At 33.1% G+C, this 17,469-nt stretch overlaps 3 protein-coding genes across 3 annotated transcripts; 1 reads left to right on the top strand and 2 right to left on the bottom strand.

Moving 5' to 3' along the window:
- Positions 1–5,748: 5,748 nt before the first annotated feature.
- Positions 5,749–10,966, top strand: HELRODRAFT_81197 (hypothetical protein; the record flags this gene model as incomplete). Its single annotated transcript, XM_009020918.1, has 2 exons — positions 5,749–5,982; positions 10,631–10,966. Coding segments are annotated over 2 exons (570 nt in total), but the record flags the coding sequence as incomplete, so codon positions are not given.
- A 2,774-nt stretch (positions 10,967–13,740) lies between these two features.
- HELRODRAFT_174427 (hypothetical protein) lies at positions 13,741–14,715 on the bottom strand (the record flags this gene model as incomplete). Its single annotated transcript, XM_009020917.1, has 3 exons — positions 13,741–13,983; positions 14,233–14,475; positions 14,563–14,715. 3 exons carry the CDS (start codon positions 14,713–14,715, stop codon positions 13,741–13,743), a joined length of 639 nt encoding a protein of 212 aa, XP_009019165.1.
- Positions 14,716–16,743: 2,028 nt separating this feature from the next.
- Positions 16,744–16,980, bottom strand: HELRODRAFT_81101 (hypothetical protein; the record flags this gene model as incomplete). Its single annotated transcript, XM_009020916.1, has 1 exon — positions 16,744–16,980. A coding segment is annotated over one exon (237 nt), but the record flags the coding sequence as incomplete, so codon positions are not given.
- Between the last annotated feature and the right edge of the window lie 489 nt (positions 16,981–17,469).

Genomic DNA, 17,469 nt, shown 5'->3' with positions numbered 1-17,469 from the left:
TTTTGATCATGTTACTTCTATTCTCTTCAATCTTCATTGGTTGCCCGTTCAACAAAGAATTGTCTTCAAAATTGCCCTACTGGTGTATAAAAGCATTAATGGATTAGCGCCGAAATATTTAATGGATCGAATTGTTCCAAGAAATGCACCGTTATAGTGTCAGAAGTTACGGTCAAACGATTTAGATTTGTTAACAATTCGACAAACTCAGCTTGCTGTTGGTTGCAGAGATTTCGCTGTTATGGGACCGAAGATTTGGAACAGTTTGCCGGTTGTCTTGCGAAATCGTGGGTTGTCAATTACTGAATTTCGAAGATAGCTAAAGAACCATCTTTTCAGACAAACTTTTCATGATATGATTTGATTGAAGTGAAACATTTAATCAACTTTTGCATTAGCGCATTTAATCAACTTTTACATTGTTAGCGCCTTTGAGAACAATAAAGGGCGCTTTATATGTAAATAATCTAATAATATATATATATATATATATATATATATTAACAGATGAGAGTAATTTCATCTAAATAATTAATAACTTTTTTTGACTTATAATAGATTCGAGAAACTAATCCAAGGAAAATTCAAGAAAACGAAATTATTCATCAATTGAATCAAACGTTGAAAAAATCAAATGAGCTTACATTAAAAATTGCTGATCTTGAAAAAACGCTTAAGGTAAGTAATTTTATGATATCTTTATTATTTATTAATTGTTGTATTGCAGTTCATGTTCATTTATCTTTAGAGTTTTTGAGATTTATGTCGGATATTGTCTGCATATGTATATTAATGGTTAATTATATATAATATTTAGTAATTTTATAGTATATATAACAGTATATATATATATAGTATATGTATTTAATGAATTGTATGAATTCTACCGAATTGTTGGAAATTGCTCAGTTTATTGAAAATAGAATTATTATCCAAGTTCATCATGAAAATTTTATAAATTAAAAATTCATCATGCAGATAGGGCTTATTTCGACTTTTCACAAATCATCGTAAGTGCATCGTTTGGTTTATATAGTTTCTTTAAACAAAGCAAAGTTAGTTCTTTAGCAAAGTGAGTTACTTAGTTGTTGTCGTATTCTTTATCTTTGTCATTACTTTGTTCTTCATTGTTATTAAAGTTAGTATTAAGGCCTCGAGTTTGTAATGATGTTATCATTTTTTGTTAGATGTTTATTGGAGTTTATTGATATTTATTAGGACAGCTTCTGCAATTTTTAGATGTATTGTGTTGGTGTTTTGATAAATTATTTTAGTGTTGTTGTCAAGAATTTTGCTGGTTATTGGCGTTGCATGTATTGATTGTAAGTAAGATTTGATGGCTCCTCATTGTATGTGCATTGTGAGACGTTTTGATAGTAAAGTAGTCGTAATACCAATATACGAATGTTGATGCGCACAGTCGTCACTAGGGCATTAAAATTCACTTATTACATGATTACACTTCAAAGTATAATCATCTTAAGGAGTGCAGTTCTTTAGGACCAATTGTGATGTCTAACAATTATTGTAGTATATCCTGAGTTTTATTTTATTAGTATCATTAATTAGTGTAACATTTCTTTTTATGATTTGTTTGAGGACGTCTTCCTCTATTTTATGTGCCGTTAACATATGATTCCAGTAATATAGGATTATTTCGTTGTCACTGCTATTTTTGAATATATTGCTAGCTCGCTGTTGTATTTGTTGAATGGAGCTTTTAGTGGATGATGTTTTGTAACCATTTCTTACAATTAGATTAGTAATTCTTTTCAGTTCCGTATTGCGATCCTCAGATGAGTATGAATGCGTGAGTGCATGTTTCACAAAGGATTTTATTGTACTTATTTTGAATTGTTCCATGCATTTGCTTAGTCCATTTAAAAAAATACCTTTATTTGTTGCTTTGACGTATACGGAAATTGTAAATCTTTGTTCGTCATGCGTTACCAAAACATCTAGAAATGGCAATGAATTTTCACTTTCGTGCTCGACAGTGAAATTCAATTTTGATCGGTTCATGGTTGCTAGTAGCTAGTTGACTTGTTCCGGATCGTCGTTTGTGGCGAAGATATCGTAACATATCTGGCATAAATATGTGGTTTCAATGATCGATGCAATCAAATGCTTTTGACAGGTCTAGGAAAATACCTATTGTATGTTTTCTGCTTCAACTCCAATTTTTCGAGAATTACCAAATCCGTTGACAAGTTTTCTCTAAAACCGAATTAGCTGTTGGTATATTTTTTTCAGATAACTGATGAGTTTTAGGTAAATTATTTTTCCATGATTTTTTAGAAAGCTGGTATTGGTATATAATTTTTGACATCATTATTATTTTGTGTTTTTTCAGTTGGGGTAATTTTCGAGATTTTAAAATTTGCACCATCAGTTTTTCAATTTTAATTGTTATTTCAATATAGTTCTGAGTTCGGTTTTTTTAAAATGTGAGTTTAATTCTATCATCAGTTTTTTTTTGTTTTTTGTTTTTTCGATATAGCTCTGAGTTCGGTTTCTTTAAAATATGACAATTTAATTCTAAATTTACAATTCTCTTTTTTTATCATTGAGGGAATGTTTATTGAGGTTAATCAACCTGCATGATAAATTTGGATAACAACAGTTTTATTAAATTTTCATGATGAACTAATAATAATTCTTTTTTCAATAAATTTAATAATTTTCACAATATTTCTAGTAAGGAAAATTGCAAACACAAACTTCAAAATGAATAATGCCAACAATTCGGTCGAATTCATAAAATACTATATATATTGTTATAAATTTGCTGGGGTTGTTTACAACCGACAATTGTAGAGCTCGTATATCCGATAAGAATCAACTCGAACGATAAATTGTCCAATACGAATTTATTAAAGAAGCCGAACTATCAACAAATAATTACAAAATGAGTTATTTCATAATCGCACACTTGTAAACGAACAAACTCAATTTGTAAAACACACGCACTTCAACTTGTACTTGCCACACTTCGTAACTTTCTGTAAACACACACCTATTCGCATCGTATGTCGTCCTATTTATACAGCCTTCTTTTTGCGATGCATAGACATTTTACGATACGGCGTACCATAGATAATTATTGTCATAATTATGGAGCGCTGTATTTATAACAATATATATATATAGATATCAATCATTTTTATTCCATTCATCAGCTTCCGTCTCCAAGCCGATCTATCCATTGCGTATGTCTCCTTGAGACCAAGTTCTTTCAAGTCCTCCTGTGTGGTCTGCGTCCAGGACTTTTTTGGGCGACCTCTTGGGCGGGTGCCAGGCACCTGGTGCTCAGTAACGGAAATTATTGTATTGTTTTCGCTTCACATGGCCAAACCATCGTAGGCGATGACGACGACATGCATCCTTCAAAGTGCACAGTCTCGATCGGTTCAGGATCTCGGTAGTATGGATATGGTCCTTTAGAACAACTTGCTGCATCCAACGAATCATCTTCATGTCAGTTCGGTAAAGCTGCAGTTCGAGTTTTGTTGTCATCGGCCACGTCTCTGCATTATACATACGTATAACTCTGTTGCATAGCTCTGAGCGCAGCAGTAGAGGAATGCTACACCGCATCTGTACCTGGGCAAGGAGGTGCCATTTGCCCCACGCCGCACGTTTGCGTCCACGAACGGCGGCATCAGCTGTTCCAGTACAATCCAGCACATCTCCCAAATACTGAAATGAAGTAACAGTCTCGATCCCGGTAATCGTATCATCATCTGGGCCCCGTTGTCGTTGGTTGATGCAGGCGGGGCATACGAAATCAGTCACTTTCCTCAGTGAGCCGGTAATTCTCGAGCATCGTCTGTGACACCATTGCTGACATCGTAGGCATTTGATCGAGTTGCTTCCAACTCCAGCTCCACAAACCGAACATGGCCAATAACCAGAGACCACAGGCTCAGCGGTACCACCGGTGATCATAGTTTTTGTTTTTGTTTTGTTAAGGTTTAACCCGTTTTTGTCGAGCTGGGTATTCCAAACCTCAAACTTTCTGGCTGCGTCTTATTTCGTGGCCGCCGTCAGGACGATATCATCTGCATATATCACATTCCATATGTTACCTGAGCGTATCGGTTTGGTTATTTCTTCCATCACCGTGATGATCTCTGATGGACGCCGACGTTAATGTCAAATTCATTCGTGTTACCGGCTGTTGTGCGGACCAGAGTTTCTGCCATAACCAGTCGAACCAGATATTCGGGAACAAACTGTTTACGTAGACTCTACCTGATTGCCTCACGAGGCACTCTGTCAAAAGCCTTTTCCAAGTCCACAAATACATGGAACAGTCAAGTATTTTTCCTGTTGTTGACGAATGATATGGATAGCATCAATGGTGGATCTCCCAGCCATGAAGCCGTACTGATGACAACCTATTGAAACGCACGACAACAGTCTTCTCTCAATGAAATCAATCAATCAATCTTCGTTAAGCGTCCAGTTCCCCGAGGTAGAATGTTGTTTTCTTTGCCATCAATTTTTTGCGCCAAATTAAGCTATCAGTTGTATCTATTTCATTTAAATTTAGGGCTTTCATGTCTTGCTCGACTGTTTGCGACCAGGACTTCTTTAGACGGCCTTCGTGACGTGTGCCAGGTACTTCAATAACTGCAAGAGAAGTTATGGCAATGTTTCCATTTCGTTTGACATGACCTAACCACCAAAGTTTAAATGAAATGGATACAACTGATCGTCTAATTTGACGCAAAAAATTGATGGCAAAGAAAACAACGTCCTACCTCGGGGAACTGGGTCTCTGGACGCTAGGACGCTAAACGAAGATTGATTGATTAGTACGTTTTATTCATTTATAATAGGAAATAGACAATATGTATCATTGAGCATTTGTTTTTGCGATGCACCATAGCTGCCGTTATAATTGGTTACAATAATTGTGAATAGCATAGAAAAACAAGCGTTTAAATTTTAACTATATATACGTTGAACAAAAAAAATGAACGGTAGTTTTTTTTACAACTTAATATAACATATAAAATATAACTTTTGAAATCATTTTAATGTTAATAAGAAGATATGAAAAAAAACAAAAGAAATGTAACAATACATTATTTATAATAAGAAAAAACGGATAAAAAAATTCAAATCCTATTATTAATTATAAGAAAAAAAATCGAATATTAAAAAAAATTCAAATCTTAGCTATTCAATTATATTTATTTGATCAAAGATTTTAAAATTATTATGGAACAAAATGAATATTATAATGCATTATCACAAAAAAAATAACGTGGCCTATATTACAAAAAATTTCATTTTTTGTAATATAGGCCAGTAAAATAATTTTATTTTCTTAATAATTTTTTATTGCATTTATAAATACCGTAACGATAGATAAGTGTATTTTTAAACACTGTATTGTTAAATGTTCCTAGAAAAGTTTTAAAACGGTGTTGAGTTATAAATTTTTTTATAATTCTTTTTTCACCAATTTTTTAGGATCAGCAAAAATTAATTAAGAAGAACGAATCTAAAATACTAACAATCAATAAAGATATTTCAGGACTTGAAAATAAACTGTTTTCGGTTAATTTAGCATATTATGCATTTATTATAATTTTTATATTATATGAAATTTTATTTTAGCTGGCAACTCTGTTGACGAACGTTAAAATATTATTCGGTGATTTTGACGACAGTATTCAAGTGTTACTTTATGAAATAGAAAAATTAAATAATGTCCATAATGAACTTTTGAACAAACGCAATTTTGAAGAGTTAAGACTGAAGCTTATAAATATTGACCGATTTATTGGATCTTACAATATTAACTTAAATGATTTGGATAACAGATTTCAGAATCTCGAACAAACCAGTTATAATGGCGTACTTTTGTGGAAAGTAACCAACTATCGTGAACATAAAAATAAAGCTGTCATTGGTCAGACAACCTCTCTTTACAGTCAATCGTTTTATACTTCTAGATATGGATACAAGGTTTATAGTTTATGATATGTATATTTTTACAAAGTTTCAAGTATCATTTAGTACATTTTTTGTTTTAAGAAATTTTGACTGTATCATTTTCCCTTATTAAAACAGTTATGATTGGAAAATTACAAAACTAAAGATATAATTTAATTAATAAAGCTGATCTTGAATTGATATTAATTATCTATCACGTAAAAGCATTTTAAATATACACTAATATTTATGTACCAATTAATTCTCTTTTTCTATTCGTTTACCGATTTCTACGTAGAACGTTGCTTTTTGTTGCCAGTTTTTGATGCCAGATTAGACAATCAGTTGCTTCCAGTTAACGTTCGACGCTTTCAAGCTTTCCACCGCTGGAACTTTTGACACTTAATTGAATTGCTGCTCTCATTGGCGTTACAAACTAGGCAGGAGCAACGACCAGTGGTTGTGGGTTTTATGGATTTGCCAGTTAATCGCTTTTATTTTTCGAATGCTTATTTTGAATCCATGGTTGGTTTTATGAATTTGCCAATGTTTATCGCTTTTGTTTTTCGAATGCTGATTTTGAACCCATGGTTGGCAAGTCGAGTGTTCCATTCTTTAAACATTCGCGTCGCGCTCTGTTCTGGCGTGGCGGTTTGAATGACATCATCGGCGTGCATTAGTTTTAAAATATCGGTGCGTATCGTTTTCCTGATTCCTTCCATCAATGTAATACATATCAGGGGCTACGTTTCTAGCCTTGGGGAGGTTATGTATGTATATATGTATATTTTTCATATACTATTATACATAGGTGTGTACATGTGTATAGATTTAATATTTATTGGTTATGATTAATTATTATTATCTCTGAAAGTACTACTCAGCAAAAACACGGCGTCTTTAAATAAGCGTGAATCAGCGCATCATAAACATTACGATTGATAAGACATATCAATTAGTGAGGATTTTTTGCATTTGAATCTGGTCGCCGCAGTGCATTAATGGACGCTTTTAACCATTGCGCCATGTCACCGTTCATTTACTTTTCTTCACCTCCACAATTCAAGAACCTGAGCCAAAGTCCTATTAGGAAATGAAAAACGACTCCATACCCAAAGACTTTAGTTTTTGCAGTAAGCTTTGTATGGTAATAGTTTGGGTCTCGTAGATCTGCTGCACGTGAGATACCATTCCTGCTATTGCTACCGGACATGTTCGGTTATCTTCGACTTGTTTTCCCGATACTTTTTTTAGAACGGTTATTCGTTTTTACAAATTTCCATTTATCCATTTATTTTTCTCCAATTGTTTGCCTGACAGGATCAGGGTAGTTATTTGCCTTTATAAATTTCTGAAAGTTTTGAATTAAACGTCATTCAATGTTAATTATTTATACAGTATTGTGTTATATAATCAAAAAAAGTAGTTAGCTGTTATATTTAACTACTTTGTTAAAAAATAGTTAATAACTATTTTTATTTGCGGCAGTTATTAACTACTTTTTTAACTGTTGCTTTTTAGTTAACTACTAAATAACTACTTTTAAACATTTTCATTCACCAGATTAGTTTGCAAAATGTTTTTTCAAGTAAATAAACAGTTGTTTACAGTTTATTCCTGAAGTAAAATATTCTAAAATCTGTTATGTGCTTTTGTCTTTCTCTTAAAAATTTCTTTTTATCAATATGGTTATCAGATATCCTGCAGTGTTTATCAGTTAGAACTTGTCCTGCCACACTGATGAGACGCTCAATTGCTGCTGGGCTAGGCAATGTTGCGTTTAGTTTTATGAATGCTGCACACACGGCTGGATACAAAAACAAACTTTCAATATTCCTGGACGGATTAGTCAAGTAATTATTGAGTTGATGCTACAACAATTTCTGTCACTTCTTTTGGGATTTTTTTGTGAAATAGATTTGGATGCAAATAATGACTGATTTATATCAATTTGTTTCAATAATTTTGTTGGAGCAGTCTCTACTATCTTTTTTGCTGAATTCTGTGCTTTTACATATAAGTTTTGTAAACTGGTGGATGCTGTTCTTATAAATAAGAGTTAAATTTTGGGTTTTTTCTTCAACATTTTTATTCAGTATATGTGTGTGTACAAGTACATAAATGTATTTAGACTGTTACAACAGCTACTGTAAGGTTTATTTTCTACAATTTTAAATTCACTTGAAGAAATTCGCTGCACTGCACAGCACATTATAACCTCTACACACAGTAACATGCAATCTGCACAAATTAATTTCAAGACATGTGATTGTAAAACTGTACTGCCAACGAAAATAAAAGTAGTCTACAATTATTTAAATAATTAATATTTACTTTTTTTACATTTTTTAATAAGTTGAAAGAGTTGGAGATATTTTTTTACAATTTTTTATTGTATATGGAGTTTCTATCGTTGTCTTTGTTTGAAACCATGTCCGCAAAACACAATTTAATTATTTGACTATTCATATTAGAATTTTAAATTTTGTTTGAAACCACTCCAAAAACCAGAATCGAAAAGGAAACAGAAGTGAAAAAATTTAAAACGAATACAAGTATTTAAAAAAAATAAATTTATTCTGTAAAATAATGCTCAGGTAAAAAAAAGTAGTTAATTATAATTGTATTGTCAGTAACTACTTTAAAAATAAGTAACCAGTAGTCATAAAAAAGTAGTTACACAACTAAAACTTAAACTTCGCTTCTTCCAAAATAAAATCAAACCTCCAGGATAGATGAGATAGTTGTTAAAAAAATTAAATACCTTGATGAATTTAGCATTGAAAAAGTGACAGAAATTTTGAATGAGACATATATACCCTCGGCGAAATTCCTGAAGATCTATCCAAGTCAATATTTATTGCATTGCCTAAAAAAACCTAATGCAACAGAATGTAAACTACATCGAACAATCAGCTTGACGAGTCATCTTGCAAAACATTTTTTGAGAATTATGATGATGAGAACACGAAGCAAAATCAGATCTGAAATTTTAAATGTCTAATTTGGTTTTGTCGAGAATTGTGGCACAAAAAACGCTATCTTTGTGCTACGAATGATCAGTGAACGAGCGATTGAAATGAAAAAAGACTTGTTTATATGTTTTGTTGATTACTCAAAGCTTTTGATAGCGTGAAACACGTGGAGTTTATGGAAATATAAAAAGTTTGGACATTGATGGAAATGACCCGAGAGTTATCAAAAACCTCGATTGGGACCAAAGAGCAGCAATAAAAGTTGGTAACAAGATGACTAGTTTTGTCGAAATTAAGAGAGGTGTTACGCAAGGCTGTGTATTCTCTCCAGACCTGTACAAACTCCTTAGTGAGATCATCATGAGAAAGATAGAAGATCTACCTGGAATATCCATTGGAGGCATGAACATAAACAATGTAAGATATGCTGATGATACAGCTCTTATAGCAGATTCAATGAAAAACTGCAAACAATTGTTTCTAAACTGGTTTTTGAAAGTAAAAGAAAAGGCTTGTAAATTAACTTTAACAAAACAGAAGGCATGGTTATCAGTAAAAGCAAAATCGTTTCGATCTGATCCATTATCATTAATTGCAAACAAGTGAAACAAGTTCAGATTATCTCGGAAGTCTGCTACCTCAGGTTGTAAATATGATGTGAATATTAAACGAAGATAAGTCAGGTGAAAGATGCATATTCTAAAATGAAAACTTCTTCACCAACAGTAAAATCAAAATATTAACAAAATTAAACTTTAGAGTGTTACATTTTCCTGTACTCACTTAGGGCTCTGAGTCCTGAACGATTTCTAAAGAAATGGAAAAAAGGATTGATCCTGCTGAGATGTGGTTTTTGAGAAGAACTATGAAAATTAATTGGACCTCTCATATTTCTCACGTATTAAAACAGTTCAGTTATAAAAAGCGGAAATTACTATCAATAAAAATAATCCGACGAGGCAGTTGAAGTTTTTCGGTCACATCATGCAGAAGGAAGAAATAGAAAATTTAAAAATTACTGGAAAGATTGCAGGGAGAAGAGATTGCGGTCAACAACGAATTATATTCGTGAAATCCTTGTGTCACTTGTTGAATATCACCACTTTTCACTTGGTAAAAAGTGTTAAAGATCGGGTTTTGTCGATGGTAGCCAATGCCTTGAAAGGATATGGCACGACAAGGAAGAACTACTTATCTCTGTATCTATGTGTGTTTTATATTCAAACTTGTGTGCTAGATGAGATTGAAAACGTAACTCATTTCCTGTTTTTTTTATAATGAAAGGTGATTATGATACCATTTTAAAATGGCCTTTCAGACAACAAATTAAAATTATGTTAGATGGTATTAATAGAAAAGATGTAAAATCGGAGTCGTTTTTGTCTGATCCTCAAAATTATCTTGCCGTACTTTCTTACATCGTAAGACTTTTTTTCTTCAGTAGGATTTGATTGTAAAGATTTTGGGTCACGTAGATCAGCAGTACGTGATATTTACGCAACGGCTGCTTAACAAGTTCGGTCCTTCGATTTCTTGTCGCTTCTCTCTTGGTTTTTTAGAGCGTTAATTTTTACAAATCACCATTTCATCCATGCTTGTTTAGTTATTTTTTTCCTAATAAAAGGAACGGGTTAGTTGTTTGCTTTTATAAATTTCTCAAAGTTTTGAATTAAATGCCATTTAATGTTGATTATTTAAATTTGCAGATGTGCGCTAGAATATATTTAAATGGTGATGGGATTGGAAATGGGACTCATATTTCCATGTTTTTTGTTATAATGAAAGGTGATTATGATACTATTTTGGAATGGCCATTCAGACACAAGGTTACGCTGATGATATTGGATCGAAGTGGAAACGAATGTCATATTTCGGACTCGTTTTTGCCAGATCCCCGTAGCTCTAGTTATCAAAAACCAACTTCAGCTTGCAACGTCGCGTCGGGATGCCCCATGTTTGCAACTCAATCAGATATTGAAGAAAATAGAAATTTTTTAAATGATGATTGTCTCTTTATTAAAATAATTGTGAAAAATATTTGACTGCAGTCTTCTTTTTTTTAAGAAATTGAAGAAAATAAAAATTTAGACGACGAGTTTACTTTATTAAATTAATTGTAAAAGTTGTTTGAATACGCACTATAAATTTTCTAAAATTTATTACTTTTTTATTTTATTGTGATAAAGTTACTTGAAAAAGTTGTTGAACAGCAACGCATTTCTGAACTCAAACTCTACTTCCCTCTACTCAATCTGGTTTTAGGCTTTCTCATATTACTAAAACTATTGAAAATTTATATTGATAAGAACTAGCGGTAACAGAAATCATTCTCTTCTCGCTCTTTACTATTCCCTGCCTTTGATACTGTCGATCATGGTTGCTTTACTAAACTTTTTTCAACACCCTTTCAACATCACTGACTTGTCTTTCTTGGTTCTTGTCTTATCTTCATAATCTTTACTCTCATGTTGTCATAAAAAGAGAAGAGAGAAATTGTCCTGCAATGAAGGCGTACCAATGGTGGCAGGCACCGGGATGTAGGTGACTCCAAAGTGGGTATGGGAATACTGCTTAAACTTGAAAAATTCATTGCTACTTTATTTTAAAATAATTTTATTTTAATGAATTCGGCCATTTGGAAACCTTCCTAGAAACATTCCAACAATTTTAAAAGTCAGTCAAATATAAAATCTGTATAGAGCGCACATAAACAACGACCAATGAGATTGTGAGCACAATGTCGAAACATAATGTAAGAAATTTAAAAAAATACGGAACTGTCAAATTTTATTATTTTAAATTATTTATATTAAAATAATAAAATGAAATAAATAATTTTTATTAATATAATAAAAATGGAGAGAAAAAATCTTATTGGTCATTTATATCATCAAATAATTAAAAATTGAAATGAAATGGAATAATGAAAATACCAAATAATTAACAAATAAAATTTTGGCAAAATCCTAGGGCAATGCTGATTTGTTATTAGTACATTTTTTTCATTAATCTAGTAAAAATGCCGCAGAAACAATTTTTATAATTTTGAAGTGGTTATGATTTACGCGTGCCATAGCTGTTCGAATATGCCCAAAATGAAACATGTCGTAGTTCCTTTTTTGAAAAAGACGATTTATTGTAAAATGAATCAGGCAATAATATTAAATCGTTTAAATTTTAACAAGCTATATCTTCTTACTAGAAATCGTAGAATAACTAGGCAGTGGTTAAGGTTTAATGGACGGTTGCGTCGGGAAATGTTTTGCGAAAACTGCAGGGAAGAAATGTACGAGGTTATTCATTTAGTTAATAAAGTTGACCAAGTCATTTGGCGATGTCCAAAAAAAATTGTCAAATGACGACAAGTATTCGAAAGGATTCATTTTTTAAAAATAGTAAATTAGAGATGTCAAAAACGATACAAATTCTTTATTGTTGGGCATGGAAAATGCCTGTATATTTGACAACAAGGGAGGTTGGCGTAAATAAAAATACTGTCGTGGACTGGTACAATTTTTGCCGAGACGTTTGTATAGACCGTTGTATTGATAATTTTGTACAGATTGGGGGTCCCGGAACAATTGTAGAAATAGATGAAACTAAAATTCTGAAGGCAAAATATTATAGGGGAAGAAACAACAGATATAAAGATGGATGGGTGTTTGGAGGAATACAGCGAGGGACAAGAATATGTTTTGCAGAAGAGGTACAGGCACGAGACTCACAAACTCTAATCCCTCTCATTCAAAAATGGATTGCTCCTGGAACAACAATAGTCTCTGACGAGTGGCGTGCGTACAGTCAGTTGAACGACTTGGGTTATACTCACATCACAGTGAACCCCAGTGTAAATTTTGTTGATCCAGTCACGAGTGCACACACACAAAATATCGAATCGATGTGGGCCAGATTGAAGCGTACATTTAAATATATGTATGGGACATCCGAAGACTTGAAGGCTACATATTTAGCTGAATTTATGTGGAGAGAAAAATTCGGTAAGTTGCCCTTTGGAAATATCATTGTACATGTGAGACAGAAATGCAACTATGATACCTTAATTTTTTTTTCTTAATTTCAATTTTTTATAATTATTTTTACATTTGTTTGATATTATTTAATGTAAAAAAATACAAATTTTGAGATGGTAAAAGAGAATAAAATGTATACAATCTTTTTGTCCAAAAATGTAATTTACATAAATACTAATTTATATTGCCGCCTGCAATCGATTAATTGATATTTTATAATCGTGACATTAACACTTCGATAGCTCCGTATTTTCGTTCATTCATTAAGTTACAGTTGTGTTGCGTTCCCTTTTCTAGTTATCTCATTGGTCGTTGTTTATGTGCACTCTTTTTCATACATATCTCCCGCATTTATAATGTGTTTTCAATTACATTGTAGGCACTGTCCTAGGATTTTGCCAAAACCAGCTAAATTTGCGCCATTTAACTCCTCCTCCTTTTTAATATTTATGTTATTTATGTTTATTAGATTGTTAGACGAGAACAAGAAAAGATATTTTTTCAATCATTTTCATTTATTATTAATTTTTAAATAATTTTCAATAATAGATATTTCAAAAATTTTAATTTGTTTTTCATTTCAAAATAATTGTCAATAATAAATATTTTAAAAACAGCTTGTGTTAATTATTTTAAAAAGAAAACGCTGATTTATTTCATTAATAAAATAAATTATGATCAATCAATCAAATTAATTTTTATAGCGCCCTTTCCGTAATGCATAATGTTTCACTTTTAAATAACAACGCGTATGTTTCTACCATTTTTTCGTCTGCCTTCTTCCGTTAGCCAATTTCTCGGTCTGACATTTTGAATTCATCTTTAGCCATGAACTTTCCTGCCGTTAATAGTCTGTCATCAATGGAATTGACAAACGACATAAATTCGAAACAAAAAGCGGTGGACTGGGTGATGCAACACGGATTGCTGTCGTCTGGAATGACATGCATTTGTGGAAAATTTATGCGTTTGTATAATTCCAAAAAATCAGCAGACGAACAGATATGGCGTTGTACAAACCATACGGCCTGCAGCAGAACAAAATCCATTAGAAATGGTAGTTTTTATAAAAAAATGTAAGCTGCCAATGAGCACATGTACATGGTTAGTATTTTTTATTTGTAATTTAAATTATATTTTATAAATATTAAATTTTAGAATGAAAAACAATGATAATTTTGTATATTCAGTTGACATATTATTGGAGCATGGGGGACATCAGTCAGGCAGCGACAGCTTCGTTGCTACAAATAGATAAGAATAACACGTTGCCTGACTGGTTCAACCTCCATCGCCAACTCTGTACAGATTAGGTACGAGACAACCCAAAAATAATTGGTGGACCCGGTCGAATTGTTCAGATTGACGAGAGTCTGGTGTCTAGTAACAAAAGGACAAGGAATGAAAGGGCCAAGCCATTTCGGCAGCGTTGGGTTTTTGACGGCATAGATAACGTTTCCAAGGAAACCTTCAACGTGATGCGGCCACTTTGCTGCCCATAATACAACAGCATGTTTTGCCTGGTAATGATTTTAACATTTTCTATTAATTTTTCCTATATTAACATTTTATTTAATTCTCATTCAGGCACAACAATATGGTCTGACAAGTGGGCCGCTTATGCGAACATTCCCAGAGTTACGGGACTGGCACAAGACACTGTCAATCATCGATATGGCTTTGTCGCTCCAAATGGAGTGCATACTAATGCCATTGAGAATCTTTGGAAGTGTGCCAAAGATAAATTTAAACGGATGCATGGTACCTGCGATGATCACCTCTCTTCCTATCTCGATGAGTTTATGTGGCAGCGCGGTATCAGGGACTGTGATGAGCAGTTTCAAAAAGCTCTTGAGCTCATCCGTACATATTCAATCAATCAATCTTCGTTTTGCGTCCAGAGACCCGGTTTCCCGAGGTAGGACGTTGTTTTCTTTGCCATCAACTTTTTGCGCCAAATTAGACGATCAGTTGTATCCATTTCATTTAAATTTAGAGCTTTCATGTCTTGCTCGTTTGTTTTCGACCAGGACTTCTTTGGACGGCCTTTGGGACGTGTGCCAGGTACTTCAACATCTGCAAGAGAAGTTATGGCACTGTTTCCACTTCGTTTGACATGACCAAACCACCTCAGACGGTGTTGCCGGCATTCGTCCTTTATATCATCTAAACCAGCACGACGCAGGATTTCGGTAGATTTGATGTGGTCCTTCAGACTAATTCGTTGCATCCATCGGAGCATTTTCATGTCGGTTCGTTGAAGTTGTTGTTCCAGTTTGGTTGTCATTGGCCATGTTTCTGCACCATATAACAACACCGGACGTATCACAGATTTATAAAGTCTTGATCGTAGTGGGATGTCACGCCGCATCAATATAGAGGCAAGGAGATGCCATTTATTCCAGGCTGCACGTATGCGTGCTCGAATGGCAGCTTCAGCTGTTCCAGTACAATCCAGAACATCCCATAGATATTGAAACGATGTGACTTTCTCTATTTTAATGGCTTCAAAAACAGTGCTATTTTGAAGCAGCCAAATGATCATTCAAAATAAAATATCGATTATACAACACTCATTACAAATTTCGACATGATTTATATGATATGCATGTAGTAACGTTATTGCATACTAGTGTAATCAACGGCAATTATATTTTCTCTATAATTCCATCAAATTAAGCACTATTTATTTTATTCAATCTAATGTACTACATATCTACTCAAGCAAGTTCATCCGGTGTTACTATCAACTACTCTTATTTTATTTTTTATTTGTTTATGATCATTTAGCCGCTTTCAAGTTGACAATTACAAAATAATGCAAGCATTTTAATTAGCTATTTAAATATAAATTGAAAGTTTGTTTAAATATTTAATTATGTTTTGCTATATGCATAAGCTTAAATAAAATTACATTAAAAACAATGGACCTTGATATCAAAATTCATTTTCAAATAAAACACTTTGAAAGCATTTTTGCGTTCTTTTATTGTTATAAAATGTCGCAAGTGAACATTTGTTAGTTCAGATGAGTTTAATTGTTTCCTGTTGTCGTTTTCATCATTACATCATTTATGTGGTCTTCACCAATATTGTCCTCATCCTCATTTTGTTTGCATCGTGATCAAGAGAACGAAGAAGTGAGCGGGCGTCGTCAATGCACGCTACTATTGTTTTTATACATGATCCTACATCTTATGTTATATGTGAACAAAGATATTTGTGTAACAAATGGAAAATGAATAAAATTATTCTTTCTCGTGCTTTATCCTTTCAGGACATTGGCGACCATCGACCTTCACAAGACACTATACTCAACACTTTGTAACAGTTGAAATGTGGTTATATTAAACAAGTGACACAAGGAATCCACGAATGTAGACCGCGATCTTTTCTTCCTGCAATCTTTATAAATAAAATACATTAGCTTTAAAATTATTTTAAATTGATTGATTAATTGATTGATTGATTCATTCACTCATTGAACGTTTAACGGCGGTTTAGCACGGCTATCGGCTATCTTCTCTCCATTGCAGTGGCGTCACTAGGGTTGGTGTCACCCGGTGCGGTAACTCATGGTGTCACCCCTCTCATGACACCCCATAGACATACATCATTCTTAGCAAAATTTATAAATAAATTTACAACGAAAATAGAAGAAAAAATAGTTCAAGGTCGATTTTTTATTCTTTAAAAAAAATTGTGATCTATCAAAGATTTTAAAAAATAAAACTTTTTTAATTGTTATTTTTACATTAAATTTTATGTCACTTTAAATCTCAATTAAATCAGAACTTCCCTTTCCTCGCCTTTAGAGATGCAAACTTGTCAATTACTTCATCAAAATCAACTTCTTTTGCCAAATCTCTTTCAATTGATAATATTGCAAGATCAGAAAGCCTAGACTGTCCCATAGTAGACCGCAAATAGTTCTTTATAATCTTTAGCTTTGAAAAACTCCTCTCACATGAAGCCACAGACACACAGATTGTAAGAAATAATTGTAGGCTCACTGAGAGATATGGGAGAGATTTTAGGAAGTCTCATTCAACTATGTATTTCAAAATGTCAAGTACTGACCAGTCTTTGGCTTCTTCAAGATCAATCTCTGCTGCCTTCAGATGTCTTCTCAGTCTTGTTATTTCTAATAAAAGCTCTATCTCTGATAACTCATCATAGAATGTGGTCAATTTTGGAATGCTTACCAATAACTCTTCTTCAGTAGCAGATATCAAACTCTTGGCTTGAACAACCTCAAACATAGCTGCTACTTGCTTGATGGCTCTTGATCTAATCTGGAGTTCAGAATGGAAACGATCAATACACTCATACATCGCTCTCGTATTTTCTTCCTGCAGAGTAAGTCCAGCATCTCTCTCGCGCTCGCCTGCCATCCTCTTCTTGAACCTGGGTCTGCTCTCTACTGAAATTCCATATTGGTCTGATTTTATAAGTGCCTGTTCAACTGCCTGCTCCACAAGATGATTGCGCTTCTCATACATAAAAAGTCTTAG

The sequence above is a fragment of the Helobdella robusta genome, assembly GCF_000326865.2.
Source record: "Helobdella robusta unplaced genomic scaffold HELROscaffold_29, whole genome shotgun sequence".
NCBI lineage: Eukaryota > Metazoa > Annelida > Clitellata > Rhynchobdellida > Glossiphoniidae > Helobdella > Helobdella robusta.
Note: the sequence above shows the minus strand (reverse complement) of the source record. Positions and strands in the feature narration are given on the sequence as shown.